Raw genomic sequence first — 18630 nt, forward strand, 5'->3', positions numbered from 1 at the left:
ACTTACGGTGCAGACTTATGGGGCCTTACAAAAGCTATCTAAATTGATCAAGTTCATGTTTTTTAAGAAGCAAACTGGGAACTGATAAGAACATGTCAACCACTACAGTCAGAGTAAAAACAGGTATCCATTCCATACATATTCAATAATTAAAATTTTCACACACTGGCAGAAGACCCATTCAATGGATCTTGGTAGTCTAAATATGTTTCACGGAATTGGCCCAGCTCAATTCCTGGATAAACTGATTTACCAAAGTTTATTCACAGCATTGGTTTTCCACCTAGTATTTACTCTCAACGGCTTCCCAGGCAAGAGAAAATTTTAAAAGGAGTCCTAGATATCAATGTCAAACTGGCATGGAATTATTAGCAAGAAAAAAGTAGATTTTTTTCAATGATTGGCTAATATCAAAACTATTTTCCAAGATACCTGGCAACAACTTTGACACAATTACTAACAAGGCCCTGTCCTAGAGCAAGATTTGCGTCGTTGGATTCTATGGCCAGATATGGGTGCTGCCATCTCCTGCCATATCATGAGAGGATATATCATGTTTTGTTTAAGTGTCAACTAACTGTAGGCCCCTTTTAGGCTTAGATATTTAACCTCACCAAAGGGGGTGCAATGACTTAGCAATTAAAGATGCTGAGCTTGTCAGCTGGAAAGCTGATAGACTGGGTGTGAGACCCAAGTGCCACATGACAGGGTGAGCTCCCGTTACTTGCCCTAGCTCCTGCCCACCTAGCAATTTGAAAGCATGCAAATACAAGTAGATAAATAGGTACCACTTTGGTGGGAAGGTAACAGTGTTCCTTGTGCCTCATGCTGGCCACATGACCACAGAAGCATCTTCGGACAATGCTGGCTCCCTCAGCTAGGAAAAGGAGATGAGCATCACCCCCTAGAGTCAGAAATGATTGGACACCTTTATCTTTTACCTTTATTTAATCTCACTACTTAAAAGAAAAGCCCACTGGGATCTGAACTGCAGATTATTCTGTTTCCTCCTAGGCTCTAATGCTAAGTTTACAGTTAAGGCAAACAGATCAGGGTATCATGTAAAGGTGGTATGAATTCTTTGTATTTATGACATATTACTGTATTTATTACTGTATTTTATTTTATCTATTTTACTCTGGAATTAAATTCTATATTTTGTTTTTATTTTATTTTATATTGTCATAAGACAAATCAATTAATAAACTACTGCTATTTTTTTCCCTTTCATCTTTCACAGCATTAGAACTTTCTCCAGAGAGTTAGGTCTTTGCACAGCATTTACATATTAGGTCATTTGTGCTTTGAGTGAGAACTCTGATTTGTTTAATGATCTGTTTGTTTGTTTTCCTGGCTGTCTATGGTATCCTCAGAGGTCTTCTCCAACATCAAAGTTCAAGAGTTAATACTCTTCCTATCTTGCTCCTTCAAGTTCAACTTTCACTTCTATTGAATGTCACAGGAAATACCACAGCTTGCACAATTCTGATCTTTGTAGCTATAGATGCATTATGGCATTTGAATATAGATGTAATTGCCAAATTGCCAAAGATATCTATTAGCATGTAGGTAACCTTTGCAGAAAGAAAATTTATCCTACAAAAGGAACTTAACCTGGCGAAGGACAACAAAAAGGTCATTTTTTGCTATGTAAACCAAAAGAAAAAAAGGAAAAGGTGGACTCAAAGCTGGAAGAAGATAACAAGCGATGGGGAGGAGGTTGAGCTCTTCAATACCTGCTTTGCTCTGGTCTTCTCCAAAAGGAAACTACAAGTAGTCTTTGATCTATAGCGATAATTGAACCTGGAATTACAGTCATAAGCCACTGATGCTGTTAAGCAGATCATGGCTGACCGTACCTGATATTATGTGACTTTTTGTAGTGGTTGTTAAGTGAACCCCACAGTTGTTAAGCAAATCCATTATACTCAATGGACATTTTTGGCTGGAAATGGAAAGTAAAATGCTAGTTTCTGGCAAAAAAATGCCAAAAATCATGTTTATGTTATTGTGGAATGCTATAAAAGGCCATAAATGCAGGCCAGTTGCCTAAAATGCGATCACCTGACCGCAGGTGTAGCAGTAGCCTTTGGAATTCCAAAGGGGAATTGTAAGTTGCTCTGGGGAGGTCTGTTGTAACTTTGAACAGTTGTTAAGCGACTGGTCATAAGTCAAAGACTATCTATGTCCTCAAATGTACATAAACAGAATGAACAATGAAAGCAGGAAATGGAAATCCCAAGGTTAGCAAAAAATAGTTAAGGAACATGTGGCTAGCACAAAAGATACCTGAGAATCTTTAAAGAATTGGCAGATATCATTTCAAAGTCCTTTCTGTGAACATGAAGAATGTTTTTTAATGGTCTAATCCTTTGACCATAGTGTCAAAGGATTAGAGTAGGGCATATACTGGTCTTTTTTTCAGAAATAACTAAACTAAACTAAACTAAACTAAACTAAACTAAACTAAACTAAACTAAACTAAACTAAACTAAACTAAACTAAACTGAGTAACTACAGATTGATGTTGATATGCAAAATTCTAGAGCAGATTATAATGTAACTGTTTTATAAGCATTTAGAAAAAGAAATGTATTGCTAGCAATAAATAGTGTGGGTTTATTAAAGATAAATCATTCGTAAACAATCTGATCTTTTTTGATAATGACTAGTTTAGATGGCCAAGGGAATGTGATGGACATAATGTGGTTTGCCATCAGCAAAGCATTCAGCAAAAAAAAAAATGTCTTGTGTGAGATTTCCAGTAAAGAAGATAATACAATGTAGGTTGCATTCGGCTTCCATCAGATGAATACAGAAATGGTTTGAACAATTGTAGCTAATGAATGCACCCAATGGCTCCAGGTCAACAAGCAAAGTGTTAAGTGGGGTATCATAGGGCACCATTCTGGCCTCTGCACTATTTAATAGATTTATAAGTGATTTGGAAGAAGAGTTCTTGAACTTTTTAGAGAAAGAAATGTCAAATTCCACAGCTGTGCCCAGATATGACTATTGAAGATTCTAAAGCCTAAAGCAGATCATAGTTAGGAAAATAGGACCAAAACAAAAAATATATTCTGTAACCACAAGCCTTTGAGACATTCAGGTGAGGCATCCCATTAGCAGAGACTGACTCTTATTTCCTTTGCCCACAAGCAGACACTGAAAATTTCACATGCAACTTAAGAGGCAGGACAAACCTATAATTGTCTTAGATTGGAAGATAACATGGCTTAACATGCTGGTCTCAGGGAAACAGCTGCAGGGAAAAGAGTTTGGCAAAGTGATAGCTAGAAATTAAAAAAAGGTGAATGTGTTAAGTTCCATGTTGATTTTTCACCAGCAATTCTTTACCAGATTCTGCTGTTAGCCAGCTCTGAAGACAATTTGCCAAACTGCTAACTTCCAAAATTTAGATTTTTACCTTGAGCACCAGTTAGAAGCGTACGTAAGAAAAATAGGGAATCTTCTCTTCTACAACTACCTGGTGTATTAACATAGTCCAGTTTTTATCCATTGATATCATTAGTGACTTAGTAATCAACTTTTTCTAGTCAGGGCAAAAACATGATATAAAATAACTTTGAAACAGTAACAAAACAAGCACAGTGCATAATTCACCAGGAAAATTCAGACTAATTATGCTGAGATGAAAACTACTAATTATAGAAAATAAGAAATATGTCATTTGGCATGCTCACTTCCAGCCTACACTTCAAAGTAAAGAGGACCTAGATTGAGAGCAAGGGTGGAGACATTCTTTCAGGTTCTTTAGTATCTGATTTAATCATTCAATTATTAAATAATATTATTTAATATAGATATTACACTTAGTGCAAACTGATTGTATCATCCTGGAAGAGTTCTGTTGTGCTTTTATTAAAGGTCTTTGTGTATGTGGCTTTGTTTACAGGTGGGTTATTTTTCACTGGCATGAGAAAGCCCCTCGTAATAACAAGCGCAGCAGCAAGCAGTGTCCTTCTTCAACATTGGGGTTTTCCTGAATGGAAAACTCTTCTACAGATAGCAGATGAGGAAATGAGGAAAACACTCATAAACTCTTCTACAGATAGCAGATGAGCAGATGAGGAAAACACTCATAAACATTACAGAATTTACATCCATTAACAATTAAAGCCCCACCTGTTAACAAATACTAATGCATTAGTTTCTGGCTATCGATGTTAAGAGTTAAGAATGGTACAAGAAAGCAATTATAGCGCTTCCCATACAATACATAGGAACACTAAGATGCTGAGCTTGTCGATCGAAAGGTCAGCAGTTCAGCGGTTCAAATCCCTAGCGCTGCGTAACAGGGTGAGCGCCTGTTATTTGTCTCAGCTTCTGCCAACCTAGCAGTTCGAACGCACATAAAAAATGCAAGTAGAAAAATAGGGACCATCTTTGGTGGGAAGGTAGCAGTGTTCCGTGTGCCTTTGGCATTTAGTCATGCGGGCCACATAACCACAGAGACCATGGCACTGGCTCCTTGGCTTTGAAAAGGAGATGAGAACCGCCCCCTAGAGTCAGGAAAGACTAACACGTATGCATAGAACCTTTATCTATCTAGTACATAGCATGAAAATAATTTCTAGCTCTATTTTTACTAGAAAGGGCTTCAGGTTATTGGTGAAAAAAACCCACTGAAATTGGGGTGCTTCTGGAATTAGAACTACAATGAAGGAGGCAAAAATATATGTGGAAAAATCCTTGTTTGTGCTTGTTCCTTTAGCCCTGCTTTCCTGATCAGTTACCTTTTTTATGGCAGGGGAGGCAAAGCATTTGCAAGTCAAGGCAGGAGATATTCACTTATTCTGCAGAGTTCGACCACTGGAGGACAGTATTGGGTATAAATACATTTCCCCAACATTATTGTCAGTGGGCTCATGTAAGATCAATTTTGAATATGCTTAAAGTTTTTAACTGGAAAAAAGAAGAAATATGAGTATCTGCCTTATGTCAAGTCAGATTATTAGATTATCCTGTTCACTATTGTTGAATTCAGATTCCAGGCAGATATTTTCTCAGCTACAGTCCCAAATGCATATAAAACGTATACTCTATTGTGCTGCTTTGGCATTTTACTGCTCCAATTTAGCTGAGCATTAAATGACAGCAGACAGAGATGGGACTGGTGATTAAACTCAGGCTATAGGAAACACATGTGTTCCACTAAAAATTCCAATGTCCCAAAGGTGCTTTTTCAGGAGGCAACTGGACTTTCTTGTTTTTTCTTTGAAAACGTTTTGCTTCTCATCCAAGAAGCTTCTTCAGCTCTGACTGGATGGTGGGGAATGGAAGGATTCATATTTCTTGCAGACAGCTGGTCATTTGCATCCCTAAGAACATAGATAAACCTCCAGGTGCCTAAAAGATCCACTAAAAAGAATGCAAATGACCAGCTGTCTGCAAGGAATATAAAGCCTTCCATTGCCCACCATCCAGTCAGAGCTGAAGAAGCTTCTTGGATGAGAGGCAAAATGTTTTCAAAGAAAAAACAAGAAAGTCCAGTTGCCTCCTGAAAAAGCACCTCTGGGATAACTATGACCTGGATGACTGAGAATCTTCATAGACTTTTTGCAGATTCTAATATTTTGTGTAACAGTCCTTTGCTAAATTATTATGACTTTTAATAAACAGACTTTTCTTTCTGTGGCAGTCTTAAATTATTTTGCTTGCCTACAACAGAAAAGTTAATTGTATCTGTAAATCAGAACTGATGTTCTTCCACAGAGAGATGTGATCCTACAATTCTGCTATTCCCATAGTTATGCACTGGTATTACAAAATAGCTTTTCAATTATTGTGGCATCACTTCAAATATGTATGTGATGCACTGACAGAAGTATAGTTATCGTTCATCTTTATTCTGTGTTGGTCATACTGTATCTAGAATATTGCATACTGCATTTTAGGATAAATTTTAGAGACAAATCTAAAACCTATTTCCAGAAGAGCAACCCAAATAAACAGCATGGAAGGAGACATGTATGAGGAGGTGTTCAGTTGGCTTAGTTAGCCCAAAAAACAATAGATTATGGAAGATATCAGAACTCCATGGTCTTTTTGAACATTTATAGCTTCTGATATTGAGAAATAACTACTTATTTCAAAAATTAATACCAATTAATTTTAAAAAGAGATTAAAACAAGTCAGATGAATATTGTTCCTTTCCCTCATTCTGTCATATACATGTGTCATCTGTAATCTGTATAGGTAGTTCTAATTCACTGACTGCAATAAGATTTGGCAGTTGCATTGTTAAGCAGTCATAAAGTGAAACATCATGTGACTGCACTCAACTTACCAGTCAGTTCCAGCTACAACGGTTAAGTGTGGTGTCATGTGACCACAATTTGTGCCTTCGTGTTGATTTCCCCCATTGCCTTTGTTTATTGGAAGCTGGCTATAAAGGTCGCAAATGGTGATCATGAAACTGTGAGATGCTATGACCATTGAAACTGTGTGCCAGTTGCAATCATGTCATGGTCACTGCAATGGCTGCAAGTTGAAGGACCGGTGATAAATCTCCTTTTTCAGCACCATTTGAATGGTCACTGAATGAACAACAGTCAGCAAGTGAGGACTAATTTAATTTAATTTGGCCAAAATGACTTAGGTGGACAGGCTTGTTCAAAAACCTTGATAAATTAAATTTAGCCCAATCCTCTTATTTCATTTTTTTTTTTTTAAACCAGACAATAATTATGGGCTGGTTTTATAATTGCTCATTTTAGATGCTTTGGTCACTGACGTACTTAGAAAACCAAGCCTCTGTATCTATACAGTCTGAAGTTTGGAAGGCAATCCATCTGTTGTGGTCTGTAAGTTCAGTAACTTTTAACTGCTGAGAAATAGCTACGATACCACAGATGCAATATTTCCCCCTATGTATTTTTTTTAAATCTGTCCAAAAGATTGTGAAAATTTCTAGCCTCTTGCTTTCAATGTTTATTCAAAATTCTCTTTCTTAAAGTGTAAGTTTATACTCTTGAAACTTTAAATGGACCAAATTGTTTGATAGTTTCACTGCAACATTCATTAGAATGTTCAGTTAACTCTTTCAAGGAAGAACTTCTTCCATTGTGAAAGAATACTGCTGCCAGGTCAGGAGTACCAAATGCATCAAATGTTTGAAAATACATCTAATTGTAATAATAAAATGAAATTTATAAAAATAGCAAAACTTATGCTTGTTCTCTGCATTGTTTCATGAGTTCCACAGTGTGTTATTGGATACTTGATCAACACACAAACTGCACAAAACAGAGCACAACAGCATGGAGTATTTATCTGAAGCTCCAGTTATTTTTGCAAAACCTGGGTTTTCTCAAACATTCTGGCAACAATCTTCTCATCCCCAGAGAATGCTGTTTTGGCTGCTTAAGGATCCAGTTCAAATAATGTGTTCACTGTAATATACAAGACAAAAGATTTTTTTTACCGTTCTGCATTTTCCTTGGTCAGATTAACAGCAGCTTCTAATTTATCGATGGCAATGAGCTGACTCTAGGAACAAAAGACACAAAGCATAATGAAAGCAAACATGAAAACATTCCTCAGATACAGTAGAATATCCTTGGGGGAAAGCAGTTTGAAGTGAGTAATGTTAAATGCAATGTTTTGGAAATGAGCTTTTGTTAATCTATATCAGGGAAGGATATACTTTTAAAATGCAAACTAGCAAATTTCACCTGGTTATAGCTTTCCATGTGCTTTATGGTAAAGTTGTACAATGGTATAAACCATGCTTAAAAGAATAAACTTCGATAGTTTCCAAATTACCCTAGGTTAGCACTGCTAACCTATTAAATAAGCACATCACAGTAAGGATTATCAGGCTATAACAAACTACTTTCTGGTATGATCACAAATCTGTTTCTAAGAAGATAAGAAGAGCCATACTGGATCAGATTAAGATAAAACTGATCCAGGATTCTGTTTACACAATCAGCAATCAAGCCCACAAGTTTTATATAAGCCAAGAGGCCTACTCTACAGCAACTGGTGTTTAGGCCAAATTGCTCCTGATTTTGGAGGTAACACAAAACCAGCTTAATCATTAAAAAAAAGAGGACTAGAACTGGGTCTTTGAAGTCAAAGTGGCTCGTCTTTCTTCTTGTTCATTTTTGCTCCAAAAAAAAAGGACAAGGTTAGCATTATTTATAGTTTGGTATATGGGTTAAGGCACCAGGCTAGAATCTGGGAGACTTGTAAATTCTGGTCCTGCCTTGGGCACAAAATCAGCTGGGTGACCTTGGGTTAGTCACTTTCTCTCAATCATAGGAAGGAGACAATGGCAAACTAATTCTGAAAAATCTTTGCCAAGAAAACTACAGGGACTTGTCTGGGTAGCCTCTGAGAATCGGACACAGTTGAATGGAAGGAGAAAAAAAAATCTGATAATGAAATGTGACTTACATGAGGAAGCTTTTTCAGAAGACTTAAACCAATTGCCCCTGAGCCACAGCCAACTTCCAAAATAACCGGACCATGGGTCTCTGGGAAATTCTGAAGGACCTTGCTGCATTCAGAAGTCAATCTCTTCCTGCGTTCTTCATCCAGAATGAGAGAAACCAGTTCCTAGAAGATACAACTATTTATTTATTTAATTTACTAAAATTCATTTACTAAAATTCATATGCTACAATCATAGATTCTGGTGATTCACAATTATATCAAATCCACAGTTTTATAACCAAGCCCAAAACCTTAACTATTACACCAATTCCACATAGGTTCCAAAGCTGAGAAAGATGGATAGTCTTTTTGCATTTCAGTGCCAAATGGCTACACAAGATAGAAAGAAGACAGCAGTTGAAAGTTGTTTTGGGAAGTGGTGGAGAGACTAGAATTTTAAAAAATAAACTGTGTGTTAAAAGATAAGGGCACTGGTAGAAAAGTGTAAGATCAGTACAATTAAAATTTCATTTTAAAAGATTCTATGTAATACTGTAGTGCAGCATTTAGGTTTACTCAGAAGCAAGCTCTACACTTCTCTGATAAACACTTGTAGGATTGCTACCTTTGTTAATAAAAATCACATTTACTTCATACAAATTTCTTCCTCCCTCCAACAGAATTTGAATTCACTGCTGATGCTGGAAGAATAGGCAGTAGCCATGATAAGAGGACCTTTGCACACCTTTGAGTTGTATGCTTGTTGGGCCATTCTTGAACCAATAGGCTCCCCTCACTGTCACTTGTGCCCTTGTCACTTCCTGTTTGGACTATTGCAATGTATTGTAAATAGGCCCCCTTAAGAGCATTCAGAAGTTTCAGCTGATGTTTAAGTCCTGTTGCTCCTGATTCTGGAGGTAACAGAATCAGCTTCACTTCTAGCTGTTTAGTACCTGTTTGTTAATAAACTTATCTAATGCCTTTTTAATGCCTTTCAAACTGACAATCATTGCTAATTTTCTGGAAGCAAAACCAATAATTTAATAATTTTAGGGTTGTAAATGCTCTCAGCTTCTTTGGCTCATGAAACAACTCTGCTTCAGGCCATCAGTGTGCTTCCGGGTGTGGCCACCACTGATGTGTGGCCACCAGTGTGCTTCCGGGTACAATTTAAAGAGCTGATTGTCACCTGTAAAACCCTTCAAAAATTACCCTATGCTTCTTTCTCCCAGCTGTTTCTATCTGTCCAATCTGGCCCAACAGGATGGGTATGTTCTGGATCCCATTAATCCTTGAATGTCAGTTGGTGGGACTAGATGTGCCTTATCCGCCATAGCGCCAGCCTTCTGGAACATTCTGCCTCCAGAGATTAGGATGGCCCTTACCCTGTTGGCCTTTTGGAAGATCTTGAAGAGCTGGTTATGAGCCTGGGCCTGGGATCCTGAGTGTGTGAAGGGCCTTGTTTCCTGGTTATGGCAACACCAACAGATTATAATATCTCTTGGCTGCTATTTATATTTAACTTAATTTTTGTATTTTAATTGTTTTTATGATGGTTCACTAGTTTGAAATGGGTGGCTATACAACTTGAATAAACAAAGAAATAAAAAAATGCTTCAGTCTAGTAAAAGAAACAATTTCTCAATGTTTCTGTATATTTTTAAAATCTGAACCTAACCTTTGTACAAGAGCAAATTCCACAAAGAGCACAATTGTTTGTAGGTATAAAAACATAAAATCAAAAAGGCTTTTTTTAAACTCTGACAAACCACCTGTAGTTTGTAAACAATGAACTGGCATGAATATTTATAGTGACAGATTTCTCCCCCCCCCCTCCTTATTTTTGCATTCGGTGCTGAATGACTCAAAAAACAAACTGCGTATACCTGGCATTGACAAACCCCTCCTCCTCCTTCTCTTCCTCCTCTTCTAGCTAGCAAGCCATACAAAGTAGGTCATAGTGCAGCAGAGGCCACAGAAACCTAGAAGGAAAACTTTCCCATCTCTCCTGGTTACTCAAAGGGAGTAAATGCAATTGTATGACACAATAAGTCACCACTGTGGAAATATTTCAGACTTTGTAAAAGGTAATAAAATAAAGCAGCTGGCACCAATGAGTTCTTCAGAATGCAATTAAATCCTATTATGCTTATTTAAGGGAGTGCCTATCAACCCCCTATCTCTGCCTTTTGCCCCCCCTTGCCCTTGCTCTGTTGTCTGTCGACCTTTGTCATCTTCTTCCTCCCACTGCTGAAGTGCATCTGGCTTGGCTCTTCGTGAGGCCATGCCAGGCCTCAAAAAGGCTGTACATAGCTTCAAAGTCTTGTGCAGCCAGCAGCTGCCTCACAAAGAGTCAAGCAGAATGTGCCTTGTCAGCAATGGGAGGAAGAAGTCTGCGAAGGTCAGTTGCAGTGGGTTAGGCAGTGGAGCACAAGATGGCCAGAGAGATGGTGGTGGAGTGCAGGATAATAGAGCCCAGGGGGCCAATAGAGGACTTCAGAAGGGAAAAGAAGGGGACAGTGATGAAATCCTCTGAAGTCTGCTACCGGATCTGTGAGTCTGCCACTGAGTGTGCACTTTGCGCATGCACTTTGCGTGCATGCGTGCCTGAGGCATACCCACCCAGCACTAAAAAAAGGAACATTTTGAAGCCTTCCAAGTCTGCAAAGGTAAGTAGAACAGCGAGGGGGTGGAAATCCGCTCTGCCACACAATTTAGATTAGCTAGAAAGCAGGAAATCCGATGATTCTAGCTAATATAAATCGCACATCACAGCTGATCATCGCCCAGCTGATCGGCGGAAATACCAGTTTGCCTGAACCCGTAGCATTTTTTAATACCGGTTCGGAAGAACCGTTTTGAACTGGTAGCATTTCACCCCTGGAAGGGGGGGCGGGAAATAGGTGGGGGGGGGAGTTGAGACCGAGGTGAGCTTGGTAGGGCAGGACAAGTGTGAGGTCTTGATTTAACACTGGCTGCAACTGGGACTACTGAAACTGCCATTGCTAAGTAGCGTGTCCACACAATGTTTTGATTAGCAGCATAAAAACGAATCTCAATTAGGGTCATTAAGCGAAGACTTCCTGTAATTTGCAACCCAGTATAAACTGTCTAGAGTTCCAATAAGGAGACAGATGTTATTACATGCATACAACTCAGATTTCAAGGTAAAACTCAAAACTTGGCAGGGCTAAGAAATGCTTTTGGAACAATCTAGCAAACCATTGTGAACTTTTTTCTAATCAACTCTAGGCAGTTTGTAAGCAGTAAAATACTGTTTTTTTAAATTAAATGATCAATGAACTTGAATCCTGTATATGTGTCATTGTATTTGTGTTTTCCACTATTCTCCAATTACTATTGTGAAAACTAAAGTACTAAAAGTAAAAAAGACCAGTTTCTTATATAATTAATAATATATTGTCACCTCCCCTTTTCTATTGCTTTGAGAGACAATATAAAGCAAACGTTGATCTGCTATTGCGTTCATTGATTTTAGTTAAGTTATTAAAAGATCATAATACTTTTCCATTGAAAAATGCCAAAGATATTCAATGTTTCTTAGGAATAGCAAAATATGTTATTTTTTTCTTTATGTGGAGAATTTAGAATTTAAAAAAATTAAAAGCTGGATATGTTGGAAAAAAAGATCACTTTTTTTTCTGGAAAAAAAGCCATTTTTTAAAAGGTATCCAATTCTGTTAGAAGTTTTGCTAAGATTCAATGGCATGTTTTATGAAAACAGTCCAATAGCTATCCAATGTTTCTCAGAAAACCTGTAATATCAGATGTGCATTGCAGTAAACAGAAACTGCAGTGCAGAAAGGACACAGCCTGAAGGAGCCAATGTACTTGAAAATGTGACTGTTTGTTTCCCTCCTCTCCTTCTCAAGTAAAATGGTTTGGCCATGAACCGAGGACCCAAATAGTTCCATGACATTTTATACTGTAGAACCCAAGTACACAGATAACAGAAATCTGGAAGAAGAAGAAAGAATTCAAGTATTTTAATGATTTTCAGCATTGAATTATAAGGGATCCACAAAGCCCAAATATGCAGAGAGAAGGGCAATTACAATGTTACAAGAAAAGCCAAGGAAGACATATACAGATCAGTGGTGGTTTGCTACTGGGTGAACCAGTAGCGGTGGTGGTGGAAGGCTCCACTCACCTGCCTAGACGCTTCTGCGTATGAGCACACACCCAACAGCGAACCAGTAGCGATGGGTTTTGAAACCCGCCCCGATACGGATCACTGCTTGGGGGTGTTCTACCTGAAGAAGGCCACAGGTTTTAATTCTAGGCATATCCATCCATCCTGTCCTCTCCATTTTTCTACCTGTACTGTTTCTTTCATTCGGAATTTAGACTGGAATTAAGAAAGAGTCTAGGACTAGCTCTGTTTTGTGTCTTCTGAAAATCCCAAAGATCTGAATAACTCCTGACTTGCTCCCAGCTGTTTCAGGGAAACCTGCTTTGTATCAGCCAGAGCCTCACTCCTGTCAAAAAAGTGTAATTCACCTATCATATTCAGCAAACCACTTATTTCAGTCAGTTGTTGTGGAAAAGCTATAGTTCTTTTTGTAAAAAGACAAAAGTACCCAGAATGGTTCAGAAAGGTTTTTGAGGCATATTGCTGCATTTCTCTGAACCAAAGGAACAAAGAACAGGAACAAATGTTTCCTAGAAGAAAAAGTAGGTTGTAAAATAAATACGAACTTTGACCACACTTACTTTCCTTTTCTCTAAAAAGAGAAACATCAATAGGGAAGAAGAAACATACACCAGGAAGCCTATTAAAACAGCAGAGCAATAATTCCTAGAAGTCAACCCAATAAAATAGCTGTTCTCTGAATTTAACACCAATCTGCCCCCTGGTGGCCAGGCCTATTTTTAAAAAAAACAGAAATAAGCACTAACGGGAAAAAGCATACAAAAATTCCCTTTCTCTACGTAGCTCGTCACTATTCTTTTTAACGAAAATCAAGATTATAAGTAGTAAAAACAGTAAGTTATATTAATTAAGATCTTACATCTACAAAAAAAGGAAACATAGTTTATACTGATATGATTCACTATTTGGAACCAAATCAGGCAAATACTTCTTGGATCTGTAGTGGGTATACCCTTGCTATAGCATTAATTAATTAATTAAAGGAGCTATAACTTCACTACATTTTTTTTGTCTTTTAATGATCCAGTAATCCCTTGCATCGGGATGCAGTCGGGGCAACTGAATGGAGCTGAGTGTTTATTGGCTGGATGCCCTTCCTGTTGCTAATGCAGAGTTTGTAGCAGATATTTACTCATTGTGCCCAGAGAGAGACATATCTGTCACTACTTAGGATCGAACTCACAGCTTCCTGATTGTGAGGGAGAGCTCCATCTCTAGGCCACTGCACCACTCTATACATTTACAATATGGGCTCGTAAAAATACCAGCTGAGTTCAGGAAGCATTAGGGAAGCAGTGGTGTGGGTAACACTTGCTTTCTAGCAGCAAAGGAATGGGTCTCCTTTTGTACTCATCTATAAACAGAAATTCAATATTGTAAATATGTTACTAGCAAGACATTCCAGGTCTAGCAAAGGAGAAGGGCGGTCATTTTGGAAAACTTTAAGAAGAACAGAGTTGGAAGGGACCTTGGAGGTCCTCTAGTCTAATCTCCAACCCTATACTAGGGATGTCAAACTGGCGGCCCATGGACCGGATGCGTCATGCGCAGGCCACACCTACTCCAGCTCCACGAAGGGGAAAACATTGCAATACATCACGTGACGGCATTGTGACACCGCGAGTTTGACACCTGTGCCCTACACCATTCCAGACAAATGGTTGCCCAATCTCTTCTTAAAAACATCCAGTGTTGGAGCATCCACAACTTTGGGAGGCAGGTTGTTCCATTGATTAATTGTTCTCACTGTCAGGAAATTTTTCCTTAGTTTTAGGTTGCTTCTCCCCTTGATTAGTTTCAATCCTTTGCATCTTGTCCTGCCTTCAGGTATTTTGGAGAATAGGCTGACACTCTCTTCTTTGTGAAGGTATCAATCCCTAAGAAATGGCTAATCTTACAATAAATACTCACAGCAGTATTTATTTTTATTCCTTTAGAAATCCCAAAGGAAGCTCTATTGGGTTACTGTTCTTTCCTTATTTGAGGAAAAACCCTCCTTTTCTTCTCAAATCTGCACTGGGATACACATTAGCTAAGGAAATGAGGAAAATTCTCCATGCACATAAATAGCACATTATTAGCCATTTTTATTAGGAAGACTCACTGCAAATTTCATTAAGCAAATTGGTAGATTTATTGTAAATTCCATCAAGTTTTATAAATATTCTCAAGTGTAAAAAAAAGTTACAGTCAGTCGATTAGAGAGCAGAAAAAGGCTGTTATGTTCTTCTGATAAACAGAAAAAGAGAAGCATTTTGTAGCTGCAGCTTCTTTCATCATCTACCATTTAAATGATATTCCTGGAAAAAGACCCACAAGAAAAATCCCGTTGTTTTGAAATAAGCAAAGTGACCTTGCACAGCCTATGAACTTTGAGTGATTAAAAGACTGGTCAGCCACTCAGCTTGTGCAACAAGATTTATATAAATACTGTGCTGGTGATTCTTGGAAGACACACAGTCATGTAGCTCTATCTTGCTAGATGCTACTTGGACATTCCATTTCTCTCTACTCTTTTTGATCATGATGATGATGATGATTACCAAAATACCCAAACCTAGTTAAATACACTAAACTCAAGATAGAAATACCCAGAATCATGAACCTCATCAACCTCTGCCTCACTACTTACTTTCAGTTTGATGGACAAATATTACCAACAAATCAGAGGCCCCACAGCAAAAGCCATTATACAGCCTCTAGAAAGCCTCTACTAAAAGTATGGATCTGGTATGCAAATATGTCATAATAAAAATGGGAGAATTAATGAAGACACATGAAACCATCAACAACATCTTCAAAGGAATAAAGTTCACAACAGGAGAAGAAAATATAACACACACTGCTCTTTCTGAATATTCTCATCAGAAAAAGAAAAGATGGCAACTTAGAAATGCAAGTCTATTGGAAAAATAATAACCCAAACTTCCACAAGAGGAGCTGGGAAGAACATTATTCAGACAAATGTCCTGCAGCAACACAGAGCACCAGAAAAAGTAAACAGACTGCTGATACAACAACGGTCCCCAACCTTTCCAGCTTGGTGGCCCAGCTGGGGGGCAGGGAAGAGGGAAACCAGGATGTGTGAGTGGGGGCTGGTGTGCATGTATGCGCACGTGGGGGCGCAGATCAACTTGTATGAGTGGTGGTCTGGCACACATGTGTATGCACATGCCTGCAAGTTGAGCTATGTGCACATGCGTGTGTGCACTAACCCGCTGCTTATGTGGGTCGAACTGCACGAGCATGTGCACTGCCCTGCCACACACATGGGCCCGTGGCCCGATTGTGAATAGGCCGCGGCCTGATAGTGGGCCACAGCCTGGGAGTTGGGGACCCCTGCTATGGGGTTGACCCCTGCCAACAAAATGGATACCTGTACAATTTTACCAAAAAGTATCTGACCCTTCAATCCACTATAGCACAAGCAACACAAGCTGTGAAAAATAGAACAGTACCATACACTAAAAACATTTTATAAACAACAGACTATTAAAAACCGCACAGTGTCACTATGGTAAATAAATTAACTAAAGCCCTCCAAAGCAACTTAAACCAGATGCCCCAGTAGCCTAAAAAGGGGGGGGGGAAACCCAAAGGCATTACAACATACAGTGTGACTGTAACAGCCACGATGTAGGACAACTGGGCGGAGTGCATCCATGAACATCACCTAGCAGTTAGAAGTCACAATGAAAACCTCTTACTTTCACAATGCACAGACAGACTCACCCATAATTTGAACTAGGAAACTGTGAGCATCCTAGACCAGGGATCTGCAAACTTGGCTCTTTTAAGACTTGTGGACTTCAACTCCCAGAGTCTCCCAGCTTTGCTGGCTGAGGAACTCTGGGAGTTGAAGTCCACAAGTCTTAAAAGAGCCAAGGTTGCAGACCGCTGTCCTAGACCAAACTAGATCTAAAAATACTAGGGAATTTCTGGAAGTGTGGCATTCAAGCAAATCAGCTTTCAGTAGATACATAGAGATAAAACTACTTTTAAAGTCTATTCAAAAGAGGCAATTAAAAAGAACAAAACAAAAAGTTCAGAACAATCTCTCCAGAGCCTACACCCAGATAGGAAGGGATTAACATCAGACAAAAAATCAGGAGAAAATAATACCCTAATCAAGGTACTCTCAGGGAGAAAACCCCATTTCTGCCAAAACTGGCAGGGCAAGTATAAAAACAGGGAGCAAACCCACACTCACCAGGACTGATGGTTTTATTTAATCACTGGGTAATGAAATGTCTGCAAGCAAACAACCAGGCTCAGAGAAAACCAAGGTCTCCACAGATGATTGTTTTTCTCTACACAATACCCTGAGTCAGTAACATGGAAGCATTTTTTAAAAGAATGTTAAAATAGGGCTTATTTAGAGAATTTCAAGTGTTAAAGTAGCTGTAGTATTCCAGGAAGATAAATGAAGAAATATCTGGTGCTAACATTATGCTCTTCAGACTGCCAGTCTCTGTTACCCATTACATTAAATGTACATTTTATTGGTAAGAAGATCATTCAAAAATTAGTACAGTGTAACTAACTGATAACAAACTGACAAATCCCACTCATCCGGTTTAGGTCCGTTCAGGAATTTGAGCAAAGAGAGGGAGAAGGATAGAGGATCAGCTAAAATTAAGGGTTGAAAAAAGAACCCCATTGCTGTGTTTTGCTTTGAAATTAGCCCCACATAATATTTGCTTTGTTGGCAAACACAAAGATAGAACACGACGGTATACTTAACCACAAACCAGGCTGGCCTAGGTAGATTTCAAAATAGTGACACTACTCTTTTGTTTTCCCTATGACCACTTGCATCACATATCGGTACTTGTTTAAAAACTGGGTGGGCAAGCTGTAACTGACGATGAGAGCCTGGCATAGAAAGTAACATTAAGATTGCCAGTTTTAGGTTGGGCCATTCCTTTTAAGCTCCTTTTGCAAAAGCAGATTTGGCATCCAGATTATTAAGGGATGTACTGAGGTTCAGATCCTTTGTTAGAATCTGGGATCTATAAGGGATCACAAAATAATTCATCATCATGTTCCATAGCAAGGCAGAAACTGTCCTTGCCCAATGGATAAACTGTAATTTCCAACCTAGAAATAACCACAGGAACTGGAACTTTTTTAGTGGTTGCTTTTTGGGAAACATCCACACTCTAGACATCAGGTTTGTGAAAAAAGTGAGACATTCAAGAGAAAAATTGCATCGCGGGAGATAAGAAAATGGCAATTTAACTTATTCTAAAAATTTCTTTCAAGTCATCAGGTTTTTAGACAGGGCATTTTTAAGGGGTGGGAGGGGTAGGGCGGGTGATGGGGGTAGCCCGTCGGGAGGGAAACCAGTTCCAGCGCATGCTCGTGGCGATTATCAAATGGGTTCGGAGGTTATGGGGGGGGAGGGTGTTCCTTTGTGTGAGGGTGAGTCTATTGGCACGGTAAGTGGGAGGGGCAGATATGGCGGAAGGGGGGGATCGTATCGACATAGGGGGTCACGCGTTCGATGTATGCAGGCGATCGCGTGCCCCGATCCCCCTAACTTTACCCGTTCCCCGGATGGTCAGGACCCTCAGAGCCTGGGCCTTCGTCTGGTGTTATGCAACGCACGGTCCGTGGCCAATAAGGCCCCCCTAATACATGATCTAATTCAGGGGGGTGCCGGGGATATTATAGGCGTTACGGAGACCTGGTTGGGCAATGAAGGGGGTGTGCCCCTGGTTGAGATGTGCCCACCGGGTTTCCGTGCATTCCATCAGCCGAGGGCCCAGGGTAGGGGTGGAGGGGTGGCGGTTGTGATTAAAGAGAGTCTAGAGCCGAGGGAGACCACTGTACCTCAGATAGCCGGGTGTGAATCCCTCTTTGTGAGGTGGGGTCATAGATGTCAGATGGGCTTGCTGGTGGCGTACCTGGCTCCTTGCTGCGTGACAGCTGCCCTGCCCGAGCTCCTAGAGGTGCTTGCCGGGGTGGCGGTGGAGACCCCCAGACTTTTAGTCATGGGGGACTTTAACCTGCCATCTGCCGGCTCGTCATCGACGGTAGCTCGGGAGTT

At 39.4% G+C, this 18630-nt stretch overlaps 1 protein-coding gene across 6 annotated transcripts in view; it reads right to left on the minus strand.

Moving 5' to 3' along the window:
• HEMK1 (HemK methyltransferase family member 1) overlaps positions 1 to 18630 on the minus strand; it is a 179874-nt gene that overhangs the window by 148707 nt on the left and 12537 nt on the right. For all 6 annotated transcript variants that reach the window (XR_009153962.1, XM_058174005.1, XM_058174006.1 and 3 more), the window contains 2 exons: positions 8426 to 8587; positions 7449 to 7513 (listed from right to left, as the gene is read on the minus strand). Coding sequence is in view for 5 of the 6 variants with exons in the window: in XM_058174005.1 (XP_058029988.1) it covers positions 7449 to 7513; positions 8426 to 8587 (227 nt within the window). In the remaining variant the exon portion in view is untranslated. The remainder of the gene's footprint in view (positions 1 to 7448; positions 7514 to 8425; positions 8588 to 18630) is intronic.

The sequence above is a fragment of the Ahaetulla prasina genome, chromosome 2 (genome assembly GCF_028640845.1).
Source record: "Ahaetulla prasina isolate Xishuangbanna chromosome 2, ASM2864084v1, whole genome shotgun sequence".
NCBI lineage: Eukaryota > Metazoa > Chordata > Lepidosauria > Squamata > Colubridae > Ahaetulla > Ahaetulla prasina.